A 15,648-nucleotide genomic window follows, 5' to 3' on the forward strand; every position below is an offset into this window, starting at 1 on the left:
CACACACACACACACACAAATGTACAGATTGTAGCCGTCACTCTAAAATTAAAATGAAGACTGATAGCTTCAGTCTCGCTGCCAAGCCTGACACTCTTACTGCTGCTGACTCTACAACAGTAGCTTACACACGGTCCTACCCCTTTCTCCTTCTAGAACAGGATATGTATCAGCTGGTCAGTTACAAGAAAGTTACATTTTGCCATTTTGTCCCCGTTTCTTACAGAAATTCTCACCAAAGTGTTATTGACGTATTTCTTATTTCTCACATCCCATCTAACATCAAAGACAGGGATATGAGCTTTGAAAGGCTGTGTCATGGCCTACATTATTACTGGGGGATACAGGATTCATTATCTGCATATGTCTCTGTTATTATAAAAATCTGGCTTTATTCCTAACTGAAATGGTTATTTGATTCTTGCTGCTTATAATCTTTCTTGCCTGCTGTGGATTCATATTTTGGTGCACTGAGTTGTGTAGCTCATTTATTATATGGCAACACATGTGTATTGTTATAGCTGTGTAGTAATGCTTGGAAAGGATGCAAATGCGTTGATGCCATTTAATGATCGGTTTCATGGCTCTTGTTAGGGATTTTCTATTTTATGTTTAAAGCAGAACACAAAGGATTAACAGCTATGTAAAAGGCCTTGTTTGATCAGTCATCACGGCCCTGCCCCAGTTGTAGTTACGCTCACTACACTCTCAGGAGTTTGTTTGCTGTTCAAATGGCCTCAATATTATCCACGGTGTGTCATTTCATTGGCATCACTCACGCCCACGTTTTTGCATCCACCCTTTTATCTTCGGCAGTTTAAGTTAAGTTTGTTACAGATTACACCAGTCACAAAGAGGCATGCAGGGAGGGAAATTAACATTCCCTTTGATTGTGTTCCTAAGTACCACTTTGGCTGGACATCAACAATCATTGCCTTGTTTTTTTTAAATAGTTCAATTAAACCTAAAGTTAAATTTATCTTCTAAACTAGGTGAATGTGTATGTTCGAGGCGGCGGTGGCCTAAAGGTTAGAGAAGAGAGCTTGTGTCCGGGAGGTCGTCGGTTCAACCCTCAGACCAACGCGATGAAATCTGGGTGGGGAAAGTGTCTCTCCATCATAACCACCACTGAGGTGCCCTTGAGCAAGGCCTTTAACCTCAAAAACCGTGTCAGTGGAGCTGCTCAGTGGCCAGCAGATCAGACTGTGGTTGTACCGGGCAGTTTCCAGATATGACTGTGTAACTGTGTGAAAGTGATCAGGGCATTCCTGCAAAAAAGAAGTTTCATCTCAGTGAACCTTCCCTGAATCAATAAAGGTAAAAACAATTGTACCCTCAGTAACATCAAGTGCTGCCAACAGTCACGTTGCCAGACCACAGCGCTGCAGTCAGGCTAGAGCATACAGCATTCAAGGATAGGATAGAACCAGAACATGTTTTTCACATGTTCTGGTTTATTGGCATTTCTTTAAACCAATCACAATTGTCTTTGGCTTGGTGTTAAACAAAAACAAAACGGTTTTCTCTTCGTAAATGTCCAAATTGTACCTCATGATCTGATATTGCTGAATGTACACAGATAGGAAAGAAGTTGTGACTCTGTTATGCTTTTTTTTGGGGGACCTTGCTGTCAATTTCAAATACCAGAGGACAGGGTCTCCCTAACACATAGTGTCACATAAAACATGTGATGGTGCATTTTAAAGTTGATAAGGGGGCCTCTTATATTTTAATGTTTACTTATTGAATTATGAGGATGATAAATAAGAAGATAATGAAGATTTTTGATTATCGCCTTATTTACTCAAAACTGTATTACAAAATACTACTTTTTTTCACTTGTGTTTTATGGAAAAAAACATGTATCATCATGCAGCCAGGAAAGGCAAATCCTGTTAAGTTTTCCACATAATAGGCAGAGATATAGCCCTTCGGCTGCTGCTGTCGGTCTGTCTGTCTGTCTGTGTGTGTGTGTGTGTGTGTGTGTGTGTGTGTGTGTGTGTGTGTGTGTGTGTGTGTGTGTGTGTGTGTGTGTGTGTGTGTGTGTGTGTGTGTGTGTGTGTGTGTGTGTGTGTGTGTGTGTGTGTGTGTGTGTGTGTGTGTGTAATGACGTTCTTATGAGCAAAGTCACTATAATTATCTATTCATTATTAGTACAATCTTCTAAAGGGCAGTGGACAACGTTTGATTTGTATTTGTTACTTACTCATGTAGAAGTCATTACTGAACTAACTGTTCATTGTCTGGCAGCCTGTAGGCCGATACAATCAGTCCAGCGCTAATGAGACTGTCAAACATCCAAGTAGTTCAATGTGTTTATGCTTAGGACAGAGGATTTTTAGGGCCAACAAGGCATCTGTTAAAGGTTTTAAATGTAATTACAATGTCATTCACTTATACTTGCTTGTGCAGAAAGAACTTTAAGTAGAAGTTGCTCATTGAAACCTTTAATGTTGAAAAAGATCATCTGCAGACAGACAGACACATCCACCTAACATTGTGACCTGCATCAAACACCAGAGCAAGAAAAATAAACACTGCAACTGCTTTGTCATGGTACCCAAGTGCAGCTTACTTAACCCCAAATGCTCCAGTGAAGGTTTGACTGTGTTCAAGTGTGGATAAAATATTACCTCCGGGTATTTCAGTGGAGATTACTCATCCAAATTATCCAGCATTGCAGATAAACCTCCACTTGGTTTATTGTTGTTGCAGAGGAGGTGGTAGACTGCAGGCCTTACAGGGATTTCTCTGAGTAGCTGTGTCATTATCTCTCAGCAGTGACTGTGCATTTAGGTCTGCAGTGTTTCTGATGGTCCAGATAATTGAGGAGATGAATCTCCAATTGCAGCCAGCTCCTTCTCTTTTCAGTAGGATTTATAAGCGTAAGACGTATGGGAGAGCAGCTTGGCCAAACCATTACATCACAAGCTTTTCTTTTTTGTTTTCAGAGACAGATGACTTGCCAAATAAAGTTCAGATAAGTTTCATTTGACATGTTTTTTTTAAGGATTTTTATAACACGATCATGTCCAGCATGCTCTTTCATAAAGTCAAACAGGTCATCAAAAGACAGTATTGTGGACACTGCACATTCTTGCATGTACACAGTACTTTTATACATTTAAACAAGTTACATGTTGTAATTCAAGGTAAATAAAGAATGAATGTAAAGCAAACTCATGTACTCTTTTTCCTCTGTGTTTTTTCTACAGGGTCTAACTACGTCATGTCTAACGGGGGCGGGGCACCCAGCAGCACCACCCACCTGTTGGACTTCCTAGAGGAGCCCATCCCGGGTGTGGGGACCTACGACGACTTCCACACCATCGACTGGGTCCGTGAGAAGTGCAAGGACCGCGAGAGGCACCGGAAGGTGAGAGGGGACTGAGGCTGCAAACCTTTTAACCTTAGAGGTCTCAGTATACTTTAAACATGCTAGTTCATATGACAAAAAAGTCAGTTAGTTAGTAACACTTTTTGTGTGAACAACTAAGGCTGACACTATGAATTTCTTCCAGGAGTGACTGAAAATGTTCGCCGTTATCACATATTTCATCAATCAAATCTCTAATCAGCTTTTAACTTTTCACACCTTCCAGTGTGGCTGTTTGTAACAACACACTTTATTTCCTACGCAGTCAGACAACACGTTGAACAAAATACTTCTTTTGTAGTATAACCGCACCTTTAGGCCATCTAACAAGCACTTTGTCTGAAGCATACTGATGCTTTTGGCTTTAAAACATGGGGTTTTGAAAACACTTCTCACAATGAGGTTATAATAGAAGATTCAAATTGAGACTCAGATCTCAGGAGTATCCTCGTAGCTCAGCCTATTTTCAGTTCATAAAGCCACATTAGCTGATGTCAGTGAAAAATCCTCTGCTGCACAGAAATAAATGTCTTACACACTTCCTGTGGAGCTACGCTTTGTTTTGGATTGGACAAACTGGTTACTTATGTAACATCAGCAGTTTTACCCTAAATGGCTTAACAGAGGGGGAAAATAGCCTGACATCCAAATAGAAAAGAGAACTTTATGAACAGAAAAACCAAGGAAAAATGATTTAATATAAAAGTTTTCTGCTTCAAAATTCAGATTATTTGACCAAACCACTACTTTTAAGATATTATTGTATTGCAGAAATTTAGTTTGTCAAGAAATAATTCCTGCGGTCCACTGACCAGCTTGATTTAGAGCTTTCAACTATATCTTACAGTCTTCATTAGCATGAACTCATGAATGAACCAGAGTGAGTGAACAAACAATAGACTGTCGGCTTCCTGCCAGACCTCTCCAGTTCACGGATGCAACCTCTCTGTCAACACTTTAATCCAAATATTGACACAATGTTACAGCCCGCTTTTCATAAGTGATTTAGTGCCGGACTCGTAGGAGAATTATTATTAATGTTATTTGAATACTTTATCAAAACATTGTTTTGATAACCTGGTCTTACCTGCCTTACAGGAATTTTATAGTTTTACTGAAGCAACAGTGGAAATCCTGTTACTTGAGTGCCTTACTGACTTGCTTATCATTGGGTAGTAGTTGTAAACCTTTGACCTACTTGCATATTATTTTGATACTTGTTCATCTGACACTTTTCTTGAGCTTAGTAAATTTAGTTTTCTGTTATTCATGTATTTGAATTAGATTTTTTTGTGTGTTTTTAGATTAACAGTAAGAAAAAGGAGTCAGCATGGGAGTTTACAAAGAGCCTGTACGATGCCTGGTCTGGGTGGCTGGTGGTGACGCTCACTGGCTTGGCCTCAGGTAACCCACAATGCACACACACACACACACACACACACACACACAGAGCCGTTATTTTCTCTCCTGGAGACTCTCACATGCTTTGCCCTAGGCAGCTCTCTTAATACATCAATGGGCAGTTCACGCTCAGTCTTTGTCTTGGTCTTGCTCCATCTTTTGCTCTCATTTAACCACAAATGGAAGTACTTTGGGATTTGTGTTTATTTGACAATTACTGTATTTTCCGGACTATAAGTCTCTCCGCAGTATAAGTCACATCAGTCAAAAAATGCATCATAAAGAGGAAAACAAAACATAAGTTGCACTGGACTATAAGTCACATTTATTTAGAAATTTATTTCACAAAATTCAAGACCAAGAACAGACATTTAGCACACAGAATAACAGGCTGAATACGGTAGGTGTCTAGTGTGTCAACGTAACACAGTGACAGTTTTTCAACTATAAAATAGCACACAGAACAACTAACAGGACATGGAGACCTAACTGTACCGTTGATAAGCCTCTCCCGGCAGCACGTTGTTCAAGCACCCATCCGTAGACCCCTCCCCCCCGCAGGCACGCAAACCGGTGACGGGATCTATTAACTCGGTAGGCCAACTACGACCGTCCAGTTGAACCGACTTGCGTAAAAGAGCCAGTTGCCCCATCACTAGTTCAGTCTTTCTCAGTTGCCTTTATGAGCAGAATATAGTTGTCACAAGCCTAGAGCACCCTCGTGGCTGTAGACGATAATGTTTTCTGGATGAATTAACATTTCAAAACATGTTAAATTATATATATATTTTATATATATTTTTTTTTAAGTCGCACCTGACTAGAAGTCACAGGATCAGCCAAACCATGAAAAAAAGTGTGACTTACAGTCCAGAAAATACAGTAGTCACTTAGACACAGATCCATGGGAAAATAGGTTTAGTTTTAAAAATACTGAAATTCCCCTTTTAATTTGCTTTAATGTGTTTTTTTTTTTTTTTTTTGTATTTTCTTTCAATACCTTGACGTTTACAGAATTAAGTGTACCGTGCTGTTTTGAATTGAGGCTCGTAGCAAGGCGGTTGCATTACTAGCAAGCTAACTGCCCCTGCCTCTCGTTTCCTATTTCTCTCTCCTCCCCTTCTTCACCTCTTCGCCCCTCCTTTTCCTTCCCGGTCCCCTCCTCCTCCTGCCAGGTGCTTTGGCTGGCCTGATTGACATTGTTGCTGATTGGATGAACGACCTGAAGGAGGGCGTGTGTCTGAGCGCCATGTGGTTCAACCACGAGCAGTGTTGCTGGACTTCCAATGAGACCACCTTCGCTGAAAGGGACAAGTGTCCTCAGTGGAAGAGCTGGGCCGAGCTAATACTGGGGCAGGCTGAGGTAGAATAACACGGGCACATGCTCAGGACATCATTGCTGCTAATACAACCTCAAGACGTTCTTCATGTTTACCTGTAGTTAGGAAAATGTACATTCACATCAGTACAACATGACAGATTTACTCCTCTCTTAATTTCAGTTATAATGCAGTTTAATCACTAATTATTTTACCTTTTTGTTGCCATCATGCTATCGTCAGTTACAATTCAACACTTTTAATTTGAAATACATGCTTGAAGTCTTTAGTAATGTAACAATTCCAAACTTTGCTGTACAAATAATTTTCAGAAATAATTGCAATTAACTTTATACTTGTCTCTTACATTCCAATTAATAATTTAAAAAAAATGCTATCTTTGACAAATACATACATATTTTGGTTATATCACCATTATGTGACCCAGATAATAACACAAGTAAACCATTATCATACAACATTGTATTTTTTACTTAAATGAACATAAAGCTGATAATTACCACCAATGTGTCATACCCCTTGACCACCCCTTGACAATTGTTAACTGCGGTTCAAAAAAGAAACGGACATACATAAAAAATACTGCGGTTAGACAATTATATATAATTGTTACAGGCCTAGTATTGAGATTTAATTGTTATAGCTGACAAAAAGAACTGTATTTTTGTTAAAATGTCAATAGAGAAAGAGAGAGTCCTCAGAGATCATTTACATCCATACTCCACACACACACACACATGCATGCCTTTCTTCACACATTACATGTATGCTTTTTGGTACCAGTTAGGTTCAAGGTGTTGACTCCGTTACCTCGCACCTCTCTGCAGGGACCCGGCTCGTACATCATGAACTACTTCATGTACATCTACTGGGCTCTGTCCTTTGCCTTCCTGGCTGTCTGTCTGGTCAAAGTGTTCGCTCCCTACGCCTGCGGCTCTGGGATCCCTGAGGTGAGAAAATTGCTCTTTTTTTTGCAGCTGCAAATAGGTTCCAAATATACCTGAATGGGTTTTGTTTCAGGTACATTTGGAACCTACTTGCAGCTGCATGCAGGGGCCATTTTGAAACCTTTCCTTGGTGGTGTGTTAAAGTTCTTGTGTGAAACTCTAACATCCAAGAGAGTTGTTTTTCATTCAAGTTCAGTCACTTCAGTCAAGTTTGTTCAGTCACACAGCCCCAAACTACTTTTTGCCACATACGTTTTTATCAACCTTAATAAGGTTAGCAGGCCATCTTTCTTTGTGTCTGTGTGTCTTTCCTGTCTCTCTGTTTCAGATTGAGTGAAGGAGCTTTTGTAGGATTCATGCAGATTACTGATGTGCTGTTTGATCTCACAGTTCTCGCATTCTCTTATGTCCGATCAATTTGCTCTGGGTATCAGAAACTTGAAGTAGCACATGAAATAGAAAACCTATAAATCTCTGCAGCTGCCTCTAACTCTCCATGAAACTGGTCAAATGCACTCTCCGGAATCTTCATTGCGTTTTTTTATGCTGCTGGGGTTTCCCTTTAATTTTGAAGTGGCTTAATATAGTTAATTCCGTGGGCAGCAGAGAGATGGGACAGGTTTTTTTTTTTAAGTGAGCGCTGTAAGCTTTCAAAACATGTTCTAGAAAGCTGGAACTTTATTGCCAAGTAAAGTGTGTAGATGGAGACTTGAACATGTTGAAAATAACAGAATAGAAAAAAAGATCAGGAGGTAGAGATGCAGCTAAAGCAAAACCTGATTGAAATTCTTTAAAAAGATTGAAAAAACATCTTTAATTTTTTTTATTAGTAGTTGGGGTTGATTGTGATATGTGACATCACTAATTAATCACTTCCTCTTTACCCGCCACTCTGTCCCCAGATCAAGACCATCCTGAGTGGGTTTATCATCCGGGGATACCTGGGCAAGTGGACCCTGATGATCAAAACCATCACTCTGGTGCTGGCTGTGGCGTCTGGCCTCAGCCTGGGGAAGGAGGGTCCCCTGGTCCACGTGGCCTGCTGCTGTGGGAATATCTTCTCCTACCTCTTCCCCAAGTACAGCAAGAACGAGGCCAAGAAACGAGAGGTGAGAGAAGATTATTCCATTGGTAAATTGTCTGAAAGTCTTTAATGTCCCCCTGGTATTTTAATATTATGAAAATATAACTCTGATTTAGACCCCATCACATCAGCTGAGGTGTGTTTGTTTTGTCCGCTCAGGTTCTCTCTGCTGCGTCGGCGGCTGGTGTGTCTGTTGCTTTTGGAGCCCCAATTGGAGGAGTGCTCTTCAGCTTGGAGGAGGTACTGCCCATGCTGTGGTAGACAAGAAATGACTCTGAGGCTTCACTTTCATGCTCCAAAATCACAACTTAATGCCCAGGTAAGTGGCAGGATGCGTTAAAGTGAACATGTCTTCTCTCTCTCCTAAAGGTGAGCTACTACTTCCCTCTCAAGACGTTGTGGCGCTCTTTCTTTGCTGCCCTGGTGGCAGCCTTCGTCTTGCGCTCCATCAACCCGTTTGGTAACAGCCGTCTGGTACTGTTCTACGTGGAGTACCACACGCCGTGGTACCTGTTTGAGCTCATCCCTTTCATCCTTCTGGGAGTTTTCGGAGGCCTCTGGGGTGCCTTTTTTATCCGAGCCAACATCGCTTGGTGCCGGCGGCGCAAATCGACACGCTTCGGCAAGTACTCTGTCTTGATTCATGATTCAAAGTGGGATTTGTCAGCCAGCCCAGGTGTGGAGGTAGTTGTTGGAATTGATGGGGCTGTCTGGGAGATCACTGTCAGCTGTTTGCATGAGCAGAGAGAAATGAAATGCTAGCATTATTTAAAAGGTTCCGGATGACAGCCTTATCGTTTGTCATCTTTAATGTTCTGACCATTATGGAGCAAAGACGAATGGCTGAGCATGTTACAATTCTTTCGCAAGCAGCTATTAAAAACACTGTGGAAGGAAAGGGGCATGTGGAGAGGTTTTCAGCGACTCCTGTTTTAGAAGACTCAATTTTAAGTTTAATTTCCCCACCCTATCACAATCTGACATGTTGCTTTATCCTTCTCTTCAGGCAAGTACCCGGTTTTGGAGGTAATCTTTGTGGCGGCCATCACAGCTGTAGTTGCTTTCCCAAACCCGTACACTCGTCAGAACACCAGTGAGCTGATAAAGGAGCTGTTTACCGACTGCGGGCCGCTGGAGTCTTCGCAGCTCTGCCAGTACCGCAGCCAGATGAATGGCAGTAAGGCCTTCACCGACAACCCCAACCGGCCGGCAGGGCCCGGCGTCTATGCCGCCATGTGGCAGCTCTGCTTGGCGCTCATCTTCAAAATCATCATGACTATATTCACCTTTGGACTCAAGGTGATCCCTGGATAGTCTTTCCTAACAGGGCAGATGCTTAACCCTGCATATCTTCATCAACACTAAAACCACTTCCTGTTTCTCATCCTTAGGTACCGTCAGGTTTGTTCATCCCCAGCATGGCTATCGGGGCAATCGCAGGGCGAATCGTTGGCATCGCCGTGGAGCAGCTGGCCTATTATCACCACGACTGGTTTTTGTTCAAAGAGTGGTGTGAGGTGGGGGCGGACTGCATCACTCCAGGGCTCTACGCCATGGTGGGGGCCGCGGCATGTCTGGGTGAGTCACCAGATAACAATGTTAAAGGAAGATAGAAATGGTAGTTGGTCAGCATTGCCACAACTTTGTGGCAATGCTTGTTGGGTGGGCGATATATGAAATCTACTGTGAGAAAATAGAAATGTGTTAACCCTCACATATTTTGCTACACTGTTTATACTGCTCACTTGGTTTCCATTGCACAATCTTCTAGAAATTAAGACAAATTAAATGACGGTGCGTCATGTTCTTGTCATTTGATTAAAAGACAACTGAAAAATGTAGGTTTCGTACAGCAAACAAGAAAAATTATCACAGGAGGGATGAGATTTAAAAATAGGATTATTTATAGACCAAATGCTTTACTAAGATAGATGGTTTGGAACTGTGACCCAAGGATGTATACTCTGCTTTAAGCCATAAAGTTGCCTCTGTGTTTTCTAAATTCATATTCCTTAAATTACAACCTTTGTTTATTTTTGCGTAGATGAGTGTTTATGTCCATTTCTTATTCTATGATCTCTCTTCAGGCGGTGTAACCCGTATGACTGTCTCCCTGGTTGTCATTGTCTTCGAGCTGACCGGTGGGTTGGAGTACATTGTCCCCCTCATGGCTGCCGTTATGACCAGCAAATGGGTGGGTGACGCGTTTGGCCGTGAGGGAATCTACGAGGCCCACATACGTCTGAACGGTTACCCCTTCCTGGACGCCAAGGAGGAATTCACACACGTCACACTGGCCAGAGAGGTGATGAGGCCTCGACGCAGCGACCCGCCCTTAGCGGTGCTGACGCAGGACGACCTGACGGTGGAGGAGCTGCAGAGCACTATCAATGAAACCAGTTATAATGGTTTCCCTGTGATAGTGTCCAAGGAGTCGCAGAGGCTGGTGGGCTTCGCTCTGCGCAGGGACATCACTATCGCTATCGGTAATTAAATTGTTTCTCTTACATTTCAGTCTAAAATGTGAGAACAGTAAGAGAGCACCAGAATGAAAAAGCGCACTGAATCACCAAAGTGACAAATTGGGACATATGTTATGACTTAAGTGTCCTTAAGCAAGACACTAAACTTCAAATCACTCTGTGTGAATACATGGGGAAAAGATAAGTCACTTTGGACAAAAGCTTCTGCCAAATGATAGTAAAGTAATAAAAAGGTACAATCTTTTGATTTAAAATGTCTTTTCTTGTTCCTTTCTCAACAGAAAATGCTCGTCGCAAGCAGGAGGGCATTATGTTGAACTCCAGGGTGTATTTCACCCAGCACGCACCCACCCTGCCGGCCGACAGCCCTCGGCCCCTCAAACTTCGCTCCATCCTGGACATGAGCCCCTTCACCGTCACCGACCACACCCCCATGGAGATTGTGGTTGACATCTTCAGAAAGATGGGGCTGCGCCAGTGCTTGGTTACTCACAACGGGTAAGTAGGAATTCAAAATAGTCTCAGGAGGAAGAATGTGCTGTAAGAATAGAAGGTGAATCCTTCTCACATCCATCTGTCTGGTTTTGTTGTGATTGACTGAAAATGAGGTCGACAAACTTTGCACAAACACATGTACACTCTGTCTGGTGTTGCATGGGCTCTAAAATCCCTAAATTTACCCTGTAATCTGCATGGCCTGGCCTAACCGCTGTGCTGCACTTCCTTTACCCCCCCTAATGTGCAATAACAGACTAAGCTACAAAAACTAACTACATAACAGGTATCATGTTGGGAAATATTGTCTGTCAGTAAAGTTAGTTGATGTGTGGTTTAAAAAAGAAAAGTGAAAATAAAGCTTTTAGAACAATTAGTGAAATCAATTATGTTAATTTTAGGGTAGGTGAAAATGAATGTGGCATGATGGGTCCAACTCCAGTCTAGGTTTTTCAGTTTCAAGTGTTTGCAGGGAGCCACCTGCTGGTGTGATGTAGGAATTACAAGACATATTGCGTTAAATGCTCCTTGATTCACAGATCACTTCTCTGATGGCTGGTACAATCACCAAAGAGCAGCTGTGCAGCAGTATTTGTTTTCATTTACATCTTTATGTTTAACCTCACATTACAGTTTGAAGGATAAGGCTGGCGTTATTATGTGTTTTTACTTACTGTCAACAAATTTCATGAAAAGTCCAAAAAGTTCATCTAACCCTGTCTGTGGCCCTCATTCCAAACCTTATTTGCTTCTACTCAAGAAGTAACTCTCTAGAAACAGGTCACAAATATATAGATTTATTATTTGTCTAAGGGCTAAGACATTTCCTAAAACAGCTGGGCACTGCGGTTTTTAAGTTGTGGACTATTTTCTAGTGGATGAAACAGCAAGACAGGATATATGAGATTTAATTTAAATATATAAATTAAATAGTATATTAGTATAATAGTGTGTGTGTGTATATAAAGTGTTTTTAATAGTTTCAGGAGCAAAGGAGCTTTGTATAGACAGACACAAGGATTAATTCATTGCTGGTTTAGTTTTTTTCATGTGATTTATTGACATAAAAAAAAATCACCAGCCTTACCTTTTCAACATTTGCCATGTTTCCATCCAAATTTTGCACACATATTAAACGAAAATTCACAAACAAAATTTCAGAATATCTGCAAAATAAAATGCAAATAAATGTGTCCACTACTGCTATGTGAATATTGGGAGTAACAGGTGGTGGTGCTAATCCCTCAGTCGGGAGTCATTAAATCATCCCTGAAGAAGAGGTTGCAGCAAGATGACGTAATTAAAAGAATGCCAGTCAAACCTCTAACTTAAAAGACATAATAGATTAGTTACATATTATCATCATAACCAATGTGATATTGATTTATAACAGTTTTGTTGTTGTGTGTAATTTTGAGTTATATTTTATGTTAATGTTAAGTTATCTGTGTAATATTTTAAGTTGCTCCCTGTTATGTATGTTTATGTGCTGGTGTCTCTCTCTTCTGTTTTTTGTTATTCATTCGTTGTTGTTCTTGCGTTTGGGCAGTTTACCGAGTAACAGGTGTGTGTTTCAGGAATGTGTTGGGCATCATCACAAAGAAGAATATATTAGAGCATCTGGAGGAGCTCAAGCAGCACACGGAGCCCTTGGTGACTAGCCCCCGCCCCTTTACACATGTGACTCCTCCCCCCACTTTCGCACCTGTCTCTTACAGCTGGAACACACCGCACGCGTAAGCGTCGCATATAGCAGCGTAGCGCAGCTATTTTTATTTCGGCGCCAATGTTATCCAATTTGTCTGGCCACACTGTGAGCATAGTGTCCGAGTAAGCCTGCACGCTGCAGCGATATTTTTGGCGATACGATGTGTCAAGCCAGGCAGGTAACCACACACAGGAGGACCACAGTGCAGGCAGATATTTTACAAAAATAAACACATTTCGGATGGGTTCGGATGGACACACACACACAAGCACACACACACACACATACAATTACCACAGTTTCCCCACCCATTCTGTCTCTTTCAGAGAGATAGAGGGAGGGACAAACGTGACCGCCGCACGGAAATTTGCGCCCAGTTTGAATGGCCAGGCGCACGTATCTAGACTACGCGACACTTGCACGCGCGGTGTGTTCCAGCTGTTAGGCTCTGTCTCTTAAAAGGGCTGCATGAAACTTGGTGTGAAAAACTGTTGACAGTTCCCGGCTAAACATTAAGCCTTCCTTTTTTTATCTTCTCTCACTTACTGTTGGCACTTCACCTCTCATCTTTAGATAAACCTCCATCTTCATTGCTGGTAGCAGTTGTCGTTTTGTAGTCATTGTATATAGAAGTGCTTTCTTGTGTTTTTCTGGGTCCTGTAATGTTGGACCTCTATGGGAACTGTCACCCACATCACTTGAGAGCCCCTTTCAGACATGTGCTTAATTACAGAAATAGGCCGACAATTTAACATGTTGATGTTAAAGTTATTTTTTTACTGTAAAAGTTGTAACACGTCCGTAAAATTTCTCAGCTAAGCTGAATTGAATGCCGTCAAATAAAGGCTAAATGCTCACCATAAATTAACCTACAGAGATTTTAAATGTCTTGTTCCACACTCTAGGAACACTGTAATAAAAGAATCCTAATCATCATCTTATACACTAAACTTTGATGCTTCACTTTTAAGCCAACGTGGATAAAAGACCTAAGAGGGCTATTGACAAAACCATAAAAGCTACTGAGCTCGCATGCCAACACATGCAGATGAAGCTCCAAAGAAAAGCGATTAAGAGAACCTTGAGTTGCAACAGTTTTGTCAAGCTACCATTGTCCAGGTCAAGATTATAATGAAATATGTTTAGTGAGCCATGAAACACTGTGATTGAGCCAGTTTTAATAGGTTGTAAAGAATTTCTGTTGTCAGATCACTCTTTAAAAAACTGTATTCTTTGATATTTCTTCCCCTTGTGGTTGAAAAGGTTTACTCACAGCATGTCAGCAAATTGAGCACTGTCTACTTGCAGGCTATAAAACAAGCTGAGGCGAGCTTCCTGAACCATTAATTAATTAGGACATGTTTTAATTAACAATCTTTCAAAATAAGTTTTAAAATAGACCACTTCTCTTCCTTCATATCATTACAGTAGCCATTATGGGCCATTTATGTAAATGAGGTCTAATTAACGTTCTAAAAAAAGTCGATCAGTTTTGAAGTTGTGAAGTGACACAGCCACATACTTTGAAATTATTTTGACACATTTCACAAGCTCAACATCCTTATTTAGTCCTTTACTATATAAATATCAAAAAGCTATTAGTTTAACAGATAGATGAAGCCAGCACTGTTAACCGTTACCATGTCTGAAAAGGGCTCTGTAGACTCCCAGAGTCAGTGTAGCGTCAATCAAACTGCAGTTATACCTTCTGCAGCTCTGCTTAGTGTTAGTGTGTCAGTTGCATTGTGCATACATCTTGTTTTTTTTCTGATTTATAGTAACTACATAGCTTAGATGTTTTTTGATATTGTTTCCGGTTACATGCTGTATAATTGCGATTCAACAGTAGATCCATTTCTCAGCATGTCTGCAGTCATGTAACCATGATGCCTGATGTGTGTTTCCCATCTTCCTCTCCCAACAGTAGTTTGTCATTTCATTTTGAGGATTAACCCACCTTTTAATTTTCTACCTTCATTAACAACTGCTTTTTGTTCTTCTTTTTTGTTTTGTTTTTGAAACCCCTCCCCTCTCGACCCTACCGTTTCGCCCTGGGTCTCCACAGATTGACGACATCTGAACCATCGCCTTAACAACCACTTGGCGAGTAGCTAGCCGCCTCGAGAGAGCAGACCACCATTGTTTCAATACTTGTTAGAGGGTGGTGTTTAGTTCAAAGTAGGGAGGGCAAAAGAGCTCTCTAGTGCTATGATTCATTCCCATATTTCCCTCATTCTGTAGTGCTAGTGAGCGCTGTGGTGCAGTGACGTTGTTGTGTTGCTTGATGCTGGTAGTCACCAGGCTAGTTAGCGTGTGGTGATAAAATGACCTTAATACGTAGTTACTAATCCCAAGCTGTAACCTGCCAGTGTTTCCTCTTAGCCAGCTGTGTCCGGTTCTCTTCAGGAGAGTTAACCAATTTATGTTCTAAACAACAGTATCTCTCTCTATGCTTTCTATACACTGAGTCTCTATACACTCAGCAGTAAATGGATTAAACAAAGAAAATATTGGAGAGAGAGAGAGGAAAAGAGAATAAACCAAAGAGTAATACAAAATGTATTATTGCAAAATATATAAAAGGGTTTAAAAAAACAATACAAGAAATACAAGAATTACTGTAGATATAGAAACTACATGACGTTTAATAGGGGTGGGAATCACCTGATACGATATTATCACAATACTTATGCCTAAATACAATATTATTGCGATTTTAAACATATTGCAATAGTCTCCGATATATTGCAATTTGAAACCTTTTTTCCAACTTCTAATTTTTACTCAATTTCAAATGATGTCCCCAAAAGGAAA

At 41.0% G+C, this 15,648-nt stretch overlaps 1 protein-coding gene across 7 annotated transcripts in view; it reads left to right on the forward strand.

Annotated features, from left to right (window-relative positions):
* Positions 1-15,648, forward strand: part of clcn3 (chloride channel 3) — a 39,408-nt gene that overhangs the window by 18,713 nt on the left and 5,047 nt on the right. For 4 of the 7 annotated variants that reach the window (XM_032544533.1, XM_032544535.1, XM_032544538.1 and 1 more), the window contains 12 exons: positions 3,216-3,376; positions 4,681-4,780; positions 5,953-6,140; positions 6,945-7,067; positions 7,967-8,173; positions 8,308-8,388; positions 8,518-8,770; positions 9,155-9,447; positions 9,540-9,726; positions 10,236-10,634; positions 10,913-11,129; positions 12,704-12,779. In XM_032544533.1, the coding sequence (XP_032400424.1) occupies positions 3,216-3,376; positions 4,681-4,780; positions 5,953-6,140; positions 6,945-7,067; positions 7,967-8,173; positions 8,308-8,388; positions 8,518-8,770; positions 9,155-9,447; positions 9,540-9,726; positions 10,236-10,634; positions 10,913-11,129; positions 12,704-12,779 (2,285 nt within the window). Of the gene's footprint in view, positions 1-3,215; positions 3,377-4,680; positions 4,781-5,952; positions 6,141-6,944; positions 7,068-7,966; positions 8,174-8,307; positions 8,389-8,517; positions 8,771-9,154; positions 9,448-9,539; positions 9,727-10,235; positions 10,635-10,912; positions 11,130-12,703; positions 12,780-14,899; positions 14,938-15,648 lie in introns of all 7 variants that reach the window. The other 3 variants (XM_032544537.1, XM_032544539.1, XM_032544536.1) reach the window with 2 other exon arrangements.

Source organism: Etheostoma spectabile, chromosome 19 (assembly GCF_008692095.1).
Source record: "Etheostoma spectabile isolate EspeVRDwgs_2016 chromosome 19, UIUC_Espe_1.0, whole genome shotgun sequence".
Taxonomy (NCBI): domain Eukaryota; kingdom Metazoa; phylum Chordata; class Actinopteri; order Perciformes; family Percidae; genus Etheostoma; species Etheostoma spectabile.